Source organism: Oncorhynchus mykiss, chromosome 13 (assembly GCF_057628025.1).
Source record: "Oncorhynchus mykiss isolate SJ-2025 chromosome 13, ASM5762802v1, whole genome shotgun sequence".
NCBI lineage: Eukaryota > Metazoa > Chordata > Actinopteri > Salmoniformes > Salmonidae > Oncorhynchus > Oncorhynchus mykiss.
Genome location: NC_143034.1, coordinates 24,640,094 through 24,660,000, shown reverse-complemented (window position 1 = coordinate 24,660,000; position 19,907 = coordinate 24,640,094). Strand labels below are relative to the sequence as shown.

The window sequence follows — 19,907 nt, the reverse complement described above, 5'->3', positions numbered from 1 at the left end:
TCTCTCTCTCTCTCTCTCTCTGTTTCCCCGTCATCCCCCCCTCTCTCTCTCTCTCTGTTTCCCCGTCATCCACCCCCCCTCTCTCTCTCTCTCTCCCTCTGTTTCCCCGTCATCCCCTCTCTCTCCCTCTGTTTCCCCGTCACCCTCTCTCTCTCTCTCTCTCTCTCTCTCTCTGTTTCCCCGTCACCCCCCCTCTCTCTCTCTCTCTGTTTCCCCGTCACCCCCTCCTCTCTCTCTCTCTCTCCTCTGTTTCCCCGTCACCCCCCCCCTCTCTCTCTCTCTCTCGCTGTTTCCCCGTCACCCCACCCCTCTCTCTCTTTCTCTCTCTCTTTCTCGCTCTCTCCACTCTTCCTAGCCCCAGTGAAAGCGCTCTCTGTAGGTCAAAACAACATAGTTTCCCCTTGACTCCATCTTCATGGCTTTAACTTCAGCCCATGCAGAGAATCGCTTACCTCCGAATCTGCACTCATTAAAGAGCTAGAATTAATGACGACATTGTTGTTGGACGCCCTCCTGAGAGAGAGAAATACTGTGTGGAGAGAGAGAGAGAGGTGGAAAGAGAAAGAGAGTGAGAGAGGGAAAAAGCGTTGTATCCAATGCGATGTGATTGATAGAAATGGGAAAAGAAGAGAAAGAAAGAGGTGGATGAAGAGTAAGAGAGAAATATACATAAAGAGAGAGAGGGAAGGATATGTTATTTTTCCTCAGCATTTTTCTGGGCACCAGTAGTTTCAACCTCCCCGGGAAGGAGTGGTCCACCCTCAATAGGTTCAGGACTGTCCATGGCCCATGCCTCGCAAAATCAAATCAAATGTTATTAGTCACATGTGCCGAATACAACAATACTTACATTGAAATGTTTACTTATAAGCCCCAAACCAATAATGCAGTTTAAAAAATACAAATAAGAATTAAAAGGAACAAGTAACTAAAGAGCAGCAGTAATATTACAACAGCAAGACTACAGTATACAAAGGGGGTACCGGTACAGAGTCGACTGTGCAGAGATAATGACAGAGAGTAGCAGCGGTGTAAAAGAGGGGGCGGGGGGCAATGCAAATAGTCTGGGTAGCCATTTGATTAGATGTTCAGGGGCTTATGGCTTGGGGGTAGAAGCTGTTTAGAAGCCTCTTGGACCTAGACTTGGAGCTCCGGTACCGCTTTGAGGATCCGAGGACCCATGCCAAATCTTTTCAGTCTCCTGAGGGGGAGTAGGTTTTGTCATGCCCTCTTCACCACTGTCTTGGTGTGCTTGGATTATGTTAGTTTGTTGGTGATGTGGACACCAAGGAACTTGAAGCTCTCAACCTGCTCCACTACAGCCCCGTCGATGAGAATGGGGGCGTGTTCGGTCCTCCTTTTCCTGCAGTCCACAATCATCTCCTTTGTTTTGATCACGTTGAGGGAGAGGTTGCTGTCCTGGCACCACACGGCCAGGTCCCTATAGGCTGCCTCGTTGTTGTTGGTGATCAGGATCACTTTTGTGTCATCGGCAAATGTAATGATGGTGTTTGAGTCGTGCCTGCCTGTGCAGTCATGGGTGAAAAGGGAGTACAGGGGGGGACTGAGTACGCACCCATGAGGGGCTCCTGTGTTGAGGATCAGCGTGGCGGATGTGTTGTTACCTACCCTTACCACCTGGGGGCGGCCCGTCAGGAAGTCCAGGATCCAGTTGCAGAGGGAGGTGTTTAGTCCCAGGGTCCTTAGCTTAGTGATGAGCTTTGAGGGCACTATAGTGTTGAACGCTGAGCTATAGTCAATGAATAGCATTCTCACATAGATGTTCCTTTTGTCCAAGTGGGAAAGGGCAGTGTGGAGTGCAATAGTGATTGCATCATCTGTGGATCTGTTAGGGCGGTATGCAAATTGGAGTGGGTCTAGTGTTTCTGGGATAATGGTATTGATGTGAGTCATGAACACTTGATATGAGCCTTCTAAAGCACTGCATGGCTACAGAGGCATTAAAGCAAGCCCCCTATGTGCCTGTGGGGTGGAGCAAACCATGCACCACATTTCTGAAGTCTGTCCAATTTACAAACTCAGCTGAGGTCTACTCACCCTCAACACAGCAGGACCGGAAGCAATCGCTTGGCTAAGGTACTTTGCTTTCGCTAAATAAAATATATAAGTGGTTCCTCTATAAAAGTCATTGGGTTGAAACAGGGCCTGTGTTGATGCTCCCATTTACTTCCATAGCAGGGCACTATGCCCAGAGTAGACCATTGAAGACCTTTCATAATAAATGTGTTCATTTGACCTCATTTTCTGGCAGAGGGGTCTCTCTCACCCTCTCTCCCTGTCTAATTTTCTTTCAGACTCTCTTGTTCTTTCTCTGTCTCTCTCTTTTCCCCTCTTTGTTTTTCTCCCCCTCTCTCTGTCTCTCTCTCTTTCAGACACTGTCGTTCTTTGTCTTTCACTGTCTCTCTCTCGCTCTCTGTTTGTCTCTCTCTTCAGTTTAGAAATATACGCAGCTCTGTCTTTGCTGACTAATGCTTTAAAAGACGTCCGACCATCAGAGACAGAGCTGGCTCCACATAGTCCCTGTTATAGTGTAGTAACAGGGGGAACCTGTGGTCTGTGGTTAGTGGTTACAGTGGTCTGGACCCTTCAGCTATGGGGAGTGGAATAGATTAGCTGATCTAAGGTCAATTTTGTGTTTTTCCCACCAATCGTTCACGATAGTTTTGGGAAACAGTAAGCTGATCCTAGAACTGTGACTATTGGTGACTTCTACTCAGAGCAAATGATTAGGGGGTCTGTGGTGTGGGAAATATTTCCACCTAGTGGTCAGATTATGTAACACAGTTGGTAAGAACCTACAGGCTTCCCTTCTTTCCTTGTCTCCTTACCTTCATATTCACTTATGTAGAAATACAAACTAGTGAGAAATGCCTTAAAAGCCTGCTTGTCCTGAAAGGAGGAAATGAGACAAGGAGAGAAAAGCCTCTTAAGACTATTGATATGCACCCATGGTGTCAACACCTAGAGATATACACTGCTCAAAAAAATAAAGGGAACACTTAAACAACACGATGTAACTCCAAGTCAATCACACTTCTGTGAAATCAAACTGTCCACTTAGGAAGCAACACTGATTGACAATAAATTTCACATGCTGTTGTGCAAATGGAATAGACAACACATGGAAATTATAGGCAATTAGCAAGACACCCCCAATCAAATCAAATCAAATGTATTTGTCACATACACATGGTTAGCAGATGTTAATGCGAGTGGAGCGAAATGCTTGTGCTTCTAGTTCCGACAATGTAGTAATAACCAACGAGTAATCTAACTAACAATTCCGAAACTACTACCTTATACACACAAGTGTAAAGGGATAAAGAATATGTACATAAAGATATATGAATGAGTGATGGCACAGAGCGGCATAGGCAAGATGCAGTAGATGGTATCGAGTACAGTATATACATATGAGATGAGTATGTTAACAAAGTGGCATAGTTTAAAGTGGCTAGCGATACATGTATTACATAAAGATGCAGTAGATGATATAGAGTACAGTATATACGTATACATATGAGATGAATAATGTAGGGTATGTAAACATTATATTAAGTAGCATTCTTTAAAGTGGCTAGTGATATATTTTACATCAATTCCCATCAATTCCCATTATTAAAGTGGCTGGAGTTGAGTCAGTGTGTTGGCAGCAGCCACTCAATGTTTGTAGGTGGCTGTTTAACAGTCTGATGGCCTTGAGATAGAAGCTGTTTTTCAGTCTCTCGGTCCCAGCTTTGATGCACCTGTACTGACCTCGCCTTCTGGATGATAGCGGGATGAACAGGCAGTGGCTCGGGTGGTTGTTGTCCTTGATGATATTTATGGCCTTCCTGTGACATCGGGTGGTGTAGGTGTCCTGGAGGGCAGGTAGTTTGCCCCCGGTGATGCGTTGTGCAGACCTCACTACCCTCTGGAGAGCCTTACGGTTGTGGGCGGAGCAGTTGCCGTACCAGGCGGTGATACAGCCCGCCAGGATGCTCTCGATTGTGCATATGTAGAAGTTTTTGAGTGCTTTTGGTGACAAGCCGAATTTCTTCAGCCTCCTGAGGTTGAAAAGGCGCTGCTGTGCCTTCTTCACGATGCTGTCTGCGTGGGTGGACCAATTCAGTTTGTCTGTGATGTGTACACCGAGGAACTTAAAACTTACTACCCTCTCCACTACTGTCCCATTGATGTGGATAGGGGTGTGTTCCCTCTGCTGTTTCCTAAAGTCCATAATCATCTCCTTAGTTTTGTTGACGTTGAGTGTGAGGTTATTTTCCTGACACCACACTCCGAGGGCCCTCACCTCCTCCCTGTAGGCCAGCTTGTCGTTGTTGGTAATCAAGCCTACCACTGTTGTGTCGTCCGCAAACTTGATGATTGAGTTGGAGGCGTGCGTGGCCACGCAGTCGTGGGTGAACAGGGAGTACAGGAGAGGGCTCAGAACGCACCCTTGTGGGGCCCCAGTGTTGAGGATCAGTGGGGTGGAGATGTTGTTACCTACCCTCACCATTTGGGGGCGGCCCGTCAGGAAGTCCAGTACCCAGTTGCACAGGGCGGGGTCGAGACCCAGGGTCTCGAGCTTGATGACGAGTTTGGAGGGTACTATGGTGTTAAATGCTGAGCTGTAGTCGATGAACAGCATTCTCACATAGGTATTCCTCTTGTCCAGATGGGTTAGGGCAGTGTGCAGTGTGGTTGAGATTGCATCGTCTGTGGACCTATTTGGGCGGTAAACAAATTGGAGTGGGTCTAGGGTGTCAGGTAGGGTGAAGGTGATATGGTCCTTGACTAGTCTCTCAAAGCACTTCATGATGACGGAAGTGAGTGCTACGGGGCGGTAGTCGTTTAGCTCAGTTACCTTGGCTTTCTTGGGAACAGGAACAATGGTGGCCCTCTTGAAGGAGTGGTTCTGCAGGTGGTGACCACAGACCACTTCTCAGTTCCTATGCTTCCTGGCTGATGTTTTGGTCACTTTTGAATGCTGGCGGTGCTTTCACTCTAGTGGTAGCATGAGACGGAGTCTACAACCCACACAAGTGGCTCAGGTAGTGCAGCTCATCCAGGATGGTACATCAATGCGAGCTGTGGCAAGAAGGTTTGCTGTGTCTGTCAGCGTAGTGTCCAGAGCATGGAGGCGCTACCAGGAGACAGGCCAGTACATCAGAAGACGTGGAGGAGGCCGTAGGAGGGCAACAACCCAGCAGCAGGACTGCTACCTCCGCCTTTGTGCAAGGAGGAGCAGGAGGAGCACTGCCAGAGCCCTGCAAAATGACCTCCAGCAGGCCACAAATGTGCATGTGTCTGCTCAAACGGTCAGAAACAGACTCCATGAGGGTGGTATGAGGGCCCAACGTCCACAGGTGGGGGTTGTGCTTACAGCCCAACACCGTGCAGGACGTTTGGCATTTGCCAGAGAACAACAAGATTGGCAAATTCGCCACTGGCGCCCTGTGCTCTTCACAGATGAAAGCAGGTTCACACTGAGCACATGTGACAGAGTCTGGAGACGCCGTGGAGAACGTTCTGCTGCCTTCAACATCCTCCAGCAGGACCGGTTTGGCGGTGGGTCAGTCATGGTGTGGGGTGGCATTTCTTTGGCATTTCTTTTCTCCATGTGCTCGCCAGATGTTGCCTGACTGCCATTAGGTACCGAGATGAGATCCTCAGACCCCTTGTGAGACCATATGCTGGTGCGGTTGGCCCTGGGTTCCTCCTAATGCAAGACAATGCTAGACCTCATGTGGCTGGAGTGTGTCAGTAGTTCCTGCAAGAGGAAGGCATTGATGCTATGGACTGGTCCGCCCGTTCCCCAGACCTGAATCCAATTGAGAGCGTATCTGGGACATCATGTCTCGCTCCATGCACCACAGACTGTCCAGGAGTTGGCAGATGCTTTAGTCCAGGTCTGGGAGGAGATCCCTTAGGAGACCATCCGCCACCTCATCAGGAGCATGCCCAGGCGTTGTAGGGAGGTCATACAGGCACGTGGAGGCCACACACACTACTGAGCCTCATTTTGACTTGTTTTAAGGACATTACATCAAAGTTGGATCAGCCTGTAGTGTGGTTTTCCACTTTAATTTTGAGTGTGACTGCAAATCCAGACCTCCATGGGTTGATGAATTTGATTTCCATTGTACAAAGTACAAATACTTTTCCAAAAAGTATTTAATAAGAATATTTCATTCATTCAGCTCTAGGATGTGTTATTTTAGTGTTCCCTTTATTTTTTGGAGCAGTGTAGTTTGACAAGCAACAACATATTTAGTTTTGTTGTCATCGTAGTCCAATGCGCCATTGGGGGGGAAGATTTATCTTCACTATGGAAATAGCTTGTCATATAAGATGGAGGTTTATCCATCAAACACTGTTGGCCTGAGTCACTTCCTCCTTCCTCTGTGTCCCTCTCCTTGATTGCATCCCAAATGGCACCCTATTCCCTATGTAGTGGGGAAAAAGAGTCCATTGGACTCTGGTCAAAAGTTGTGCACTACATAGGGAATAGGGTGTCATTTTGTGACGCACCTTGTGTTAGCATAGCTAGCTATCATCCAGAAGTTTATGTCTTCCCTAGATAAGGATTAGATTAGGAGACGTTTAGCCTTGTTAACTAACATGTGTTTATTGTATCTGTGAGAGATAGAGAGATTGTGTGTGTGTGTGTGTGTGTGTGTGTGTGTGTTTACTGCGTGTGTGTGTGTGGGGGTGGGGGGGGGGGGGGTTGTCTCTGTGTTTCCTGTCCCAGGGAGGGAAGTGAGGTATACACAGGAAAAGTGACTAACCCTTTCCTAGCTCCTGGCTTTCTCATGTTGTGCCTCCCTATCTGTTTGTGAGGGACACTGCTCCATTTGCTCTCTCTCTCTCTACCTCTCTCTTTTCGTTCTACTTTCAACCTTTCTCAATGTCTGTTTTCATTCTTTCCTTCCACCTTGATCACTCTCCATCTTACTCTCAAAATCTGTTTAGTTTGCTCTCACTTTCTCACTCTCTCCTCCTTCTCTGACCTAGTCCCTCTCTCCTTCTCCCATGTACACTCGTTCACTCCCTCTCTTTCTCTCCTCCTCTGTGTGTAGCTGATAGACACGTTTGCGTTGGAGATAGGGGAGCTGAAGCAAGAGATGGTCCAGACCTCCCCAACAGAGGACAGGGACCCATACCCTATGGTTCTACAGGGGTAAGTCCAATCCTCCTCTACTCATTTCATTCTCTTCTTTTTGCTTCTTTATCTTATTTATCTTATTAGGACTCTTAGTACACATTTTTGTCAATGTTTGAATATAAGGTGTTGTGATTTGTTTCAACAATGTAGTTGAATAGAGTAACAACACAGACATTTAGTGATGAGAAGACTTGAGTGAGGCAAAAGAAAGGGATAGTAGACTACATGTTTTTTGCGTCACTATTCACATCCTATATGGATCTTTGTGGGACCCTGCATCATGTACTCTTTCACCAGAAGATGGAGACAGTGCCTTATTTTTTTTCTCTCCTCTCCTCTCCTCTCCTCTCCTCTCCTCTCCTCTCCTCTCCTCTCCTCTCCTCTCTCTCTCTCTCTTCTCTCTCTTCTCTCCTCTCTCACACACACACATTCTCGCTCTCTCTGTCTCTCCCTCCCTTTCTTTCTCTATCAGGTTGGAGGGGGAGGTGAGCGGGGTTTACCTCCAGTCCTCGCCCTGCGCTGGCGCCAGTGGTGAAAGGGATTCTGGGTACGACTCCCTGCGTAGGCGGATGAGCGTGCTGGACAGACTGAGGCATACGCACCCCGTGTGGCTACTGCTCACGCTCAGTGACACGGAGGCCACGCGTATACTGCTGCAGCAGCCTCCAGGGGTGAGAGGGACACGGTTCAAGCGTCATAAGGTCACACTCAGTATGACCTTTGTTATTGTCGGGCTTGTATATGATCATTTTTCGAATACGAACAGAAGAGGTGATTAAAGCTGATGGACAGGTGTGAACGTGTGGATTAGTGATGTCACTGATGTGACTCTTTGAAAGGTCAACCCTTAATGAGCCTGTCTGTCTCTCTCTCCTGTCCAGGTATTCCTGGTGAGGAAGTCATCCTCTCTTCAGAGGAAAGTTCTGTCTCTAAGGGTCAGTGATGATGACGCCTCAGGAGGAGCCGGCGTCTGTGACTTCCCTGTCAGAGAGAGTCAGTACAGTGAGTGTCATAATGGAACAGCGTGCAGCCTATTTACGTTGTTTACTAAACCTCTATTCATCCAGCAGTGACGTCCCAAAGCCCAGCTAACACTCCTGATCGGCTATAGTACAAAATGAGTGTTTACCTATAGCACATTTAGCTACTGTGCATAGTTTAGCAACAGATAAATGAGTCAACATGTTTTCAATTCACCCAGCTGTGCATTTCTCAGACAACAAACAGCCTATACAATGAATCATACCATGACTGTATTCATAGGTCACCTACACTACCTTTCAAAAGTTTGGGGTCACTTAGAAATGTCCTTGTTTTTTTTTTGTCAATTAAAATAACATCAAATTGATCAGAAATAAAGTGTTGACATTGTTAATGTTGTAAATGACTATTGTATCTGGAAATAGCAGATTTTTTATGAAACATCTACATAGGCGTACAGAGGTCCATTATCAGCAACCATCACTCCTGTGTTCCAATGGCACGTTGTGTTAGCTAATCAAAGTTGATCATTTTAAAAGACTAATCTATCATTAGAAAACCATTTTGCAATTATGTTAGCACAGCTGAAAACTGTTGTTCTGATTAAAGAAGCAATTAAACTGTCTTTCTTTAGACTAGTTGAGTATCTGGAGAATCAGCATTTGTGAGTTCGATTACAGGCTCAAAATGTCCAGAAACAAATACCTTTCTTCTGGAACTCGCCAGTCTATTCTTGTTCTGAGAAATTAAGGCTATTCCATGTGAGAAATTGCCAAGAAATTGAAGATCTCGTACAACGCTGTGTACTACTCCCTTCACAGAACAGCGCACACTGGCTCTAACCAGAATAGAAAGAGGAGTGGGAGGCCCCGGTGCACAACTGAGAAAGAGGACAAGTACATTAGAGTGTTTCACAAGAAACAGATGCCTCACAAGTCCTCAACTGGCAGCTTCATTAAATAGTACCTGCAACACACCAGTCTCAACGTCAACAGTGAAGAGGCGACTCCGGGATGCTGGCCTTCTAGGCAGAGTTGCAAAGAAAAAGCCATATCTCAGACTGGCCAATAAAAAGATAAGATTATTATTTAATTTTTTTCACCTTTATTTAACCAGGTAGGCTAGTTGAGAACAAGTTCTCATTTGCAACTGCGACCTGGCCAAGATAAAGCATAGCAATTCGACACATACAACAACACAGAGTTACACATGGAATAAACAAAACATAGTCAATAATACAGTAGAACAAAAGAAAACAAAAAGTATATTTACAGTGAGTGCAAATGAGATAAGATAAGGGAGTTAAGGCAATAAATAGGCCATGGTGGCGAAGTAATTACAATATAGCAATTAGAACACTGGAATGGTAGATGTGCAGAAGATGAATGTGCAAGTAGAGATACCGGGGTGCAAAGGAGCAAGATAAATAAATAAATAAAGTATGGGGATGAGGTAGGTAGATAGATGGGCTGTTTATAGATGGGCTATGTACAGGTGCAGTGATCTGTGAGCTTCTCTGACAGCTGGTGCTTAAAGCTAGTGAGGGAGATATGAGTCTCCAGCTTCAGTGATTTTTGAAGTTCGTTCCAGTCATTGGCAGCAGAGAACTGGAAGGAAAGATGACCAAAGGAGGAATTGGCTTTGGGGGTGACCAGTGCAATATACCTGCTGGAGCGCGTGCTACGAGTGGGTGCTGCTATGGTGACCAGTGAGCTGAGATACGGTGGGGCTTTGCCTAGCATAGACTTGTAGATAACCTGTAGCCAGTGGGTTTGGCAACGAGTATGAAGCGAGGGCCAACCAACGAGAGCGTACAGGTCGCAATGGTGGGTAGTGTATGGGGCTTTGGTGACAAAACGGATGGCACTGTGATAGACTGCATCCAGTTTGTTGAGTAGAGTGTTGGAGGCCATTTTATAGATGACATCACCGAAGTCGAGGATCGGTAGGATGGTCAGTTTTACGAGGGTATGTTTGGCAGCATGAGTGACGGATGCTTTGTTGCGATATAGGAAGCCAATTCTAGATTTAATTTTGGATTGGAGATGCTTAATGTGAGTCTGGAAGGAGAGTTTACAGTCTAACCAGACACCTAGGTATTTGTAGTTGTCCATGTCAGAACATTCCAGACTAGTGATGCTGGACGGGCGAGCAGGTGTTGGTAGCGATCAGTTGAAGAGTATGCATTTCGTTTTACTTGCGTTTAAGAGCAGTTAGAGGCCACGGAAGGAGAGTTGTATGGCATTGAAGCTCGTCTGGACGTTAGTTAACACAGTGTCCAAAGAGGGGCCAGAAGTATACAGAATGGTGTCGTCTGCGTAGATGTGGATCAGAGAATGGGCAAAAGAACACAAGACACTGGACAGAGGAAGATTGGACAAAAGTGTTATGGACAGACTAATCTAAGTTTGAGGTGTTCGGATCACAAAGAAGAACATTCGTGAGATGCAGAAAAAATGAAAAGATGCTGGAGGAGTACTTGACACCATCTGTCAAGCGTGGTGGAGGCAATGTGATGGTCTGGGGGTGCTTTGGTGGTGGTAAAGAGGGAGATTTGTACAGGGTAAAAGGGATCTTGAAGAAGGAAGGCTATCACTCCATTTTGCAACGCCATGCCATACCCTGTGGACGGCGCTTAATTGGAGCCAATTTCCTCCTACCACAGGACAATGACCCAAAGCATAGCTCCAAACTATGCAAGAACTATGTAGGGAAGAAGCAGTCAGCTGGTATTCTGTCTATAATGGAGTGGCCAGCACAGTCACCGGATCTCAACCCTATTGAGCAGTTGTGGGAGCAGCTTGACTGTATGGTATGTAAGAAGTGCCCATCAAGCCAATCCAATTTGTGGGAGGTGCTTCAGGAAGCATGGGGTGAAATCTCTTCAGATTACATCAACAAATTGACAACTAGAATGCCAAAGGTCTGCAGGGCTGTAATTGCTGCAAAAGGAGGAATCTTTGACGAAAGCAAAGTTTGAAGGACACAATTATTATTTCAATTAAAAATCATTATTTATAACCTTGTCATCATCTTGACTATGTTACCTATTCATTTTGTATGTTTTCATAATGGAAAACAAGGACATTTCTAAGTGACAAACTTTTGAAAGGTAGTGTACCTTTAGCCATGTCACATTCGGCCTTTACCTCAACTCTCACACACACACACACACACACACACACACACACACATACTCACACACACACACCCACACACACACACACCCACGCACACCCACGCACACACACACACGCGCACACATACACACACACACACACACACGTACACACACACACTCACTCACTCACTCACTCGTTTATGCTTGCGTTCCATAGATGATTCCTTTGACTTGTTTCAGGCTTCCACTGCTGAAAAATGTGACTCTCACGTTGCTCAAAGGGCTAATCTTGATTATAATACAGTAATGCCTTGACATAGACACACACACACACACATACACACACACACACTGTATTTATTGCAGGGAAAATCTCATGTAGCGTTTGGCTATTATCTATTGGGTGTGTTCTCTTTCCAGAGACATGTACAGTTTTGGTACTTTACTGCACCGTTGGGGTTACAAGAAAACAACTTCATGAGTAATGGGATAGTAATAGCTCCAGGGAATGATGACATACCAGATGAATGATGACATACCGAATGAATGATGACATACCAGATGAATGATGACATACCAGATGAATGATGACATACCGGATGAATGATGACATACCAGATGAATGATGACATACCGAATGAATGATGACATACCGAATGAATGATGACATACCAGATGAATGATGACATACCAGATGAATGATGACATACCAGATGAATGATGACATACCGGATGAATGATGACATACCAGGTGAATGATGACATACCGGATGAATGATGACATACCAGATGAATGATGACATACCAGGTGAATGATGACATACCGGATGAATGATGACATACCAGATGAATGATGACATACCAGGTGAACGATGACATACTAGATGAATGATGACATACCAGATGAATGATGACATACCAGGTGAATGATGACATACCAGATGAACGATGACATACTAGATGAATGATGACATACCAGGTGAATGATGACAAACCAGGTGAATGATGACATACTGGATGAATGATGACATACTGGATGAATGATGACATACTGGATGAATGATGACATACTGGATGAATGATGACATACTAGATGAATGATGACATACCAGGTGAATAATAACATACCAGGTGAATGATGACATACTGGATGAATGATGACATACCAGGTGAATGATGACATACTGGATGAATGATGACATTATGGAGAAGTAGTACAATAGAATGGACATTAACCTAACAGAACTATTGGGGGAAATTCCTCATAAATTTCAAGATGGAAGCTAACCAAGACTAGATTTGGCTGTACCTCGTAATAAAGTCTGAACAGTTTTGATGTATTCTCTGTGTTCTTCCCCTGGTTGCAGCCTTTTCTCTGGAAGGATCTGGTATCAGTTTTGATGTATTCTCTGTGTTCTTCCCCTGGTTGCAGCCTTTTCTCTGGAAGGATCTGGGATCAGTTTTGATGTATTCTCTTTGTTCTTCCCCTGGTTGCAGCATTTTCTCTGGAAGGATCTGGGATCAGTTTTGATGTATTCTCTGTGTTTTTCCCCTGGTTGCAGCCTTTTCTCTGGAAGGATCTGGGATCAGTTTTGCAGACCTGTTTCGCCTGGTGGCCTTCTACTGTATCAGCAGGTACAGTCATGTTCTCAAAGTTCTCTCTCTCTCTCTCCCTTTCTCTCTTTCTCTTTATTTTTCTCTCTCTCTCTCCTCCCTCCGTCCCCCTCACCCTCCGCCACCCTATCCCCACTCCCTCCGTCCCTCTGTCATTCCTCCCTCTGTTGTCATTCCACTGCAGTGAGAGCTACAACAACTGCATGGAAATGGATGGATGGATGGAAATAAAAACTTTAAAAACATTTTTTATTAGGATCTCTTTTAGTCCTCATTTGGACTAATCTTCCAAGAGTCCTTAAACATTAAAATACAATTTATAATACGAACACATTTTCACACATAATTAATACACTGTTACAAACAGACAATACAATAACATATTGACCCGATAGATACTCAGTCTAAAAATATATATTGATTCTTCATCTACCATAGTCCAGCACAACTTTCCTAAGTATTATATTTAAATGGTTTTAAAGTATTGTTTGAATGTATATATTGAAAGGTTTCTGGTTTGCTCAGTTAAATGATTCCATTTCTTTATTGCTCTAAATTGAAATGTTATTTTGCCTATTTCTCTTTTCTGTGTGGATAACACATGGTGGACAATCTATTCTATAGTATTTACTGAATGTCTGTCTCTTACCAACTGAATACCGTTGTGAATAGAACTTGGCCGTTTTAAATGGTGTATATTATGAAATAAAATAAGCATGTTTTTTTCAATTATCTTGTTGATTGATGACCAACCAAGAGCATTGTGCGTGACTACAACAGAAGAACCATATCTCCACCTTAAAACAATCCTTGCTGCTTTGTTCTGTGCAATCTGCAGCCTCCTAATTTCACTTGCTGATGCATTTCCCCAGAACATAGAACAGTAGTTCACCTGACTCTCAATGAATGCTTGTGTTATTTGTTTAAGAATCTTTCCCGGTAAGTATTTATCTATCCTTCTGATTATGGATGCTGTTTTAAAATGTTCTTTACATAGATTAGTTATTTGAGACGACCATGATAAGCAGTTGTCTAGCTGCACTTCTAGTAGTTTGGTTTCTGCCACTTCCTCAATTTGTACTCCCTTTTCCTAGTGGAACAGACCAACATAACTTTGGTTTTCTTGGTGTTTAAAACAAGTTTGTTTCGGCAAACCCACTCCCTGATATTCTCCAAATCTCCTTGTAAAGCTTGCTGTACCTGTTGAACCGATTGTCTTGCTGTGTAAATTGTAGTATAATCTGCAAATATAATAGTTTGAGTTTCAGATAAGGCATAAGGAAGGTCGTTGGTAAATATTAAATAAAGAAGTGGCCCAAGGCAGCTGCCCTGCGGTATTCCAGAAAATCAACCATTGATAGAGGTGGACTGTTTCCTGTCAGTTCGATATGACTGTACCCAATTCAATGCTACGTCCTTAAAACCTTAATGCATTCATTTCATCAAAATTATTTTATGATCCACTAAATCCAATGCTGCACTAAAATCTAAAGATAGTACACCCACAAATCTACCATTATCCATAGCATTGAGCCGCTGGTCAGTCATGTCAACCAATGCAGTGGTAGTGGAATGTTTTTTGCGATAAGCATGCGGATTGGCTGTAATCAGATCATTATTTTCCATGTACTCCCATATTTGTCTACTCACAATACCCTCCAATATCTTACAGAGTGAAGGGAGTAGACTAACTGGTTGACTATTGGCAGGAGTAATGGGTTCTTAGCTGTCTTTCGGAATAGGACAGTTTCGCATGCTTCCATACATTTGCAAACATCCCTTTTTCCAGTGACCAATTAAATATGTATTTCAGTGGAGCTGCAATCTGGGTTGCAGCATAGCGAAGTAAAAAAATTGTCCATAAGATCATAACCTGTAGATTTACTATTGGGTACCATGTGTTAAGTAAGAGGTGAGCACTCAGGACATAGCTTGTCTCAACTGCCCTCTTCTCACTTCTGGTTTTAGACCGGCTTCATGCCAGCTGGGCAGACAAACAGCTCAGAGCGAAAGACATGTCAGAACTTTGTTTCAACTGAGAAATAGAAACCAAAACATTAAACAACTGTAACGTCAGTAATGTCCAATAATGACAAAATACCAACTTACAGTAAAAATACAACAATACCCCACAAGTGGAATGACGTAAAACCCTTGTGGTCAGGGAAGTAGATGAAAGGAAAGTGTGCCAGTAATGTCCAGTAATGTCCAGTAATATCCAGTAATATCCAGTAATATCCAGTAATACCCAGTAATACCCAGTAATATCCAGTAATATCCAGTAATACCCAGTAATGTCCAGTAATATCCAGTAATACCCAGTAATACCCAGTAATACCCAGTAATACCCAGTAATATCCAGTAATGTCCAGTAATGTCCAGTAATGTCCAGTAATACCCAGTAATACCCAGTAATATCCAGTAATGTCCAGTAATGTCCAGTAATACCCAGTAATACCCAGTAATATCCAGTAATATCCAGTAATATCCAGTAATGTCCAGTAATACCCAGTAATGTCCAGTAATGTCCAGTAATACCCAGTAATGTCCAGTAATATCCAGTAATATCCAGTAATGTCCAGTAATGTCCAGTAATGTCCAGTAATGTCCAGTAATGTCCAGTAATACCCAGTAATGTCCAGTAATACCCAGTAATGTCCAGTAATACCCAGTAATGTCCAGTAATACCCAGTAATGTCCAGTAATACCCAGTAATACCCAGTAATGTCTAGTAATATCCAGTAATACCCAGTAATACCCAGTAATACCCAGTAATGTCCAGTAATGTCCTGTAATGTCCAGTAATATCCAGTAATACCCAGTAATATCCAGTAATATCCAGTAATATCCAGTAATGTCCAGTAATGTCCAGTAATGTCCAGTAATGTCCAGTAATGTCCAGTAATACCCAGTAATGTCCAGTAATGCCCAGCAATATCCAGTATTGTCCAGTAATACCCAGTAATGTCCAGTAATGTCCAGTAATACCCAGTAATGTCCAGTAATGTCCAGTAATGTCCAGTAATATCCAGTAATGTCCAGTAATATCCAGTAATGTCCAGTAATGTCCAGTAATGTCCAGTAATGTCCAGTAATATCCAGTAATGTCCAGTAATGTCCAGTAATGCCCAGTAATGCCCAGTAATGTCCAGTAATACCCAGTAATGTCCAGTAATACCCAGTAATACCCAGTAATGTCCAGTAATGTCCAGTAATACCCAGTAATGTCCAGTAATACCCAGTAATGTCCAGTAATACCCAGTAATGTCCAGTAATACCCAATAATGTCCACTAATATCCAGTAAAACCCAGTAATGTCCAGTAATATCCAGTAATACCCAGTAATGTCCAGTAATATCCAGTATTGTCCAGTAATACCCAGTAATACCCAGTAATGTCCAGTAATACCCAGTAATACCCAGTAATATCCATTAATATCCATTAATATCCAGTAATGTCCAGTAATGTCCAGTAATGTCCAGTAATACCCAGTAATACCCAGTAATACCCAGTAATGTCCAGTAATACCCAGTAATACCCAGTAATACCCAGTAATACCCAGTAATACCCAGTAATGTCCAGTAATGTCCAGTAATGTCCAGTAATGTCCAGTAATGTCCAGTAATACCCAGTAATACCCAATAATGTCCAGTAATACCTAGTAATACCCAATAATGTCCAGTAATGCCCAGTAATACCCAGTAATATCCAGTAATGTCCAGTAATACCCAGCAATTTCCAGTAATGCCCAACACAGCACAACACAGTTTCAATCTGTGAAATAAAACCTAAACATAAAAAAACACAGAATATAATGATATACTTTACTTTCATTAGCAGTAGGAGTTTTTCTTATTCACTTGACATGACGAGGAAAAAACTCCAGGCTCGAGTTAAAGTTCATTAATAACCAGAGACCTAGTAGGGAAAATATCCTCAATAACTTGCATATTCAATTTGACAGTAAAAAGGAATGTTTTAGTCAGCATATTGTGATTGCTAGTGAAGAGATTCACCAGCTGAGGCCTCAAGGCTCTGTTAGTTGGCATTGAGTTGACAGTAACAGCACAGTGATGTCACTCTTTTCCTCATCTCTCTGCTCCGGTCGCTCTGGTGTTCAGGCTGTTGTGTTTGTTTTGACAAACCCCTTCTACCACCCTGTGACATCACCCACCCTGAGGACAGAACACAGGTCCAGCTAGCAGGAGGAGATACAGACTGGGAAAGTCCACTCTCGGAATCGCCAGAATATCTGTTGGACATTATAGACATAGTTGGATCATTCTCTCTCTTCTCTTTTCAGGGACGTCCTTCCTTTCACCCTGAATCTCCCAGAAGCCATTGCAGCCTCCAAGACTCAGAAGGACCTGGAGGAGGTGGCCCAACTAGGAGCAGGTACTACAGTAATAGATGGGTATAATGTGATCAACTCTATTTTCTTCTCTGCTTAAAGGGATAATTTGTGATTCTGGCAATGAGGCCCTTTATCTACTTCCCCCAGAGTCAGATGAACTCGTGGATACCATTTATATGTATCTGTGTCCAGTATGAAGGAAGTTAGAGGTAGTTTCGCGAGCCAATGCTAACTAGCATTAGCACAATGACTGGAAGTCGACAAAAACAGCTAGCATGCTGTTCCCATAGACTTCCAGTCATTGCGCTAATTCTAGTTAGCAATTGCGCTAACGCAAATTAGCATTAGCTGGTGAAACTACTGGACACAGAGACATAAAAATGATATCCACATCAATTATCCGATAGTAAATTGATATAGAAGGAAACAGCATAATTGTATTTATTTCTAAATGTTTTTTCACATTGTTGAAGGCAGTATATCCAAATGGGCTCTGTCTCCTTAAGTACATACATGCAAAACGTACAAAAAAGCCCCTCATTCCAGAGTGACGTTTCTATGTGTACAGGTGCTGCGGCTACTGATACCGTCTATTAGTTTTATATGTTAGTTAACTCATGCTGACCAGTGCGGTCTGGTTTCATGGCAGGTTTAGTTAGTCACTCTGTCATGATATTCTTAGTTTCCTTCTGTTGAAACTCCAGTGTGTGAGTCAGTTTCCTCCAGGGCTGAGGAGGAGGGTGTGGTGACTGGAGAATTATACACACAGGCACGAACACACACAGGCACGGGCACAGGCACACACATCAGTCACAGGCTTACTCTGACCCCTCGTGTGTGTGTGTGTGTGTGTGTGTGTGTGTGTGTGTGTGTGTGTGTGTGTGTGTGAGAGAGAGAAAGAATCAGTCTACATGAGGATCTTTTCTTAGTATGCTGACACAATCATTTAGGGAAACTCTTCTCCAATGGACAAGTTCTATTTCAAATGGATATTTGTGTCTATGTTATGGAATTTTCCAAGGGAAGCAGACTTTGGCTCGGTCATTTCAACTAACTACGAGGTCATGACAGGAATAGCGGACATGGTTCCCCCTACTGAAATTGAGTTTGTCCACTCACTACAGACACACTTTGTTGCAGTATACTCTATTACCGGAGGTTATGAATACATTACTGACACACAATTTAGCTCTGGGTACAGAGTCTGTCCTAGACTTAGAAAGTAGTGGAGTTAAGAAATGTCCTTTGAACTATCAGTAAAGCTCTCTGCAGGAGATCCATCCAGGCTATTCCCTGTGGGGTCACTGCTAAACCCAGCCCAGGATGAGTGCACTCTGGGTGGGGTAAAGAGCAGGGAGAGGTTGCCTGTCTCAGTCTAGCTCCAGAGGTCATGTTTCTCAAGTGGGCATTTCATCAATACCACCGAGTTGTTTCCGTCCCTAGACTAGAGAGGTATGACGAGACCTTTGAAGCGGTGCCCGACATAGCTCCGTCGCTCTCTGCCGTTCCAGATGTGTTGCTGTGCAGAGGGTGTGTGTGTGCTTGTGGAATTCAATGCGTACAGAATGTGCTTCGCAGTCCTCTAAAGTAACTTATGGAATCATTTATAACAGTCTGTAGATTCTATTACATGAATGCCATTAGTCTGTAAGTATTTCTTAGTGTGTGATTGTTTGTCTGGATGAGTTAGCACAGAGACTTGTGCACCAAGTGCCAGCAAACAATAGACTGATTCAGTGGATACAAGTGAAAAAACAGAAGAGACGATCGTAACGGAAACCAATGTCCTGCATCGCAGCAGGAAACTCGGTCAAAGAGAAGGGAGGTGGAGGGCGATCAGGAAAGAGGAGGGCCTATACCCTACTGTAGGCCTGTCCAGTGTGTAGACTCCTCCCACCACCCCTGTGGAATTTGCATGTGTGACTCCCTCTCCGTCTCTCTGTCTCTCTGGGTGTGTGTCTGTCAGGACAGCATTCTTGAATCAGTGCTGGGCGATGCAGGGCTGAGCTCACCACATTCTCCGCTGCCTCAGAAGAGCGTAGGATCACAGAGGAAAAGAGAGAAAGAAAGAGAGGGATATAAAAAGGTTGACTGCCTAACTACAGTGCTACTTGCACTATATTGTGGATGTGTCAGTGAACTGGAGGATGAAGTAAGTGAGAAAGGGGTGTTGATGGTAGTTCCTGTGGGTGTTTATGCATTTTGTTTGTGTTTGGGTCAAGGTTAGAGCTAGGCGGTTTGTAGGTTTCTGTGTATGACGGTGTATATATGTGTCTGTGTATGAGGGTATGTGTGTGTCTGTGTATGAAGGTATGTGTGTGTCTGTGTATGAAGGTATGTATGTGTCTGTTTGAGGGTATGTGTGTGTCTGTGTATGAAGGTATGTGTGTGTCTGTGTATGAGGGTATGTATGTGTCTGTTTATGAGGGTATGCATGTCTGTGTATGAGGGTATGCATGTCTGTGTATGAGGGTATATATGTCTGTGTATGAGGGTATGTGTGTCTGTTTATGAGGGTATGTATGTCTGTGTGAGGGTATGTATGTATGTGTCTGTGTATGAGGGTATGTGTCTGTGTATGAAGGTAGGAAGGTTTATGAGGGCATGTATGTCTGTGTATGAAGGTGTGTATGTATGTGTCTGTTTATGAGGGTATGTATGTCTGTGTT

At 43.8% G+C, this 19,907-nt stretch overlaps 1 protein-coding gene across 10 annotated transcripts in view; it reads left to right on the top strand.

Annotated features, from left to right (window-relative positions):
• Positions 1-19,907, top strand: part of LOC110485774 (ras and Rab interactor 2) — a 50,678-nt gene that overhangs the window by 17,800 nt on the left and 12,971 nt on the right. For 7 of the 10 annotated variants that reach the window (XM_036940427.2, XM_090195854.1, XM_090195855.1 and 4 more), the window contains exons 4-8: positions 7,083-7,183; positions 7,641-7,839; positions 8,050-8,170; positions 12,833-12,905; positions 17,188-17,279. In XM_036940427.2, coding sequence (XP_036796322.2) covers positions 7,083-7,183; positions 7,641-7,839; positions 8,050-8,170; positions 12,833-12,905; positions 17,188-17,279 — 586 coding nt within the window. Of the gene's footprint in view, positions 1-7,082; positions 7,184-7,640; positions 7,840-8,049; positions 8,171-12,832; positions 12,906-17,187; positions 17,280-19,204; positions 19,391-19,907 lie in introns of those variants that run through there. The other 3 variants (XM_090195856.1, XM_090195857.1, XM_090195858.1) reach the window with 1 other exon arrangement.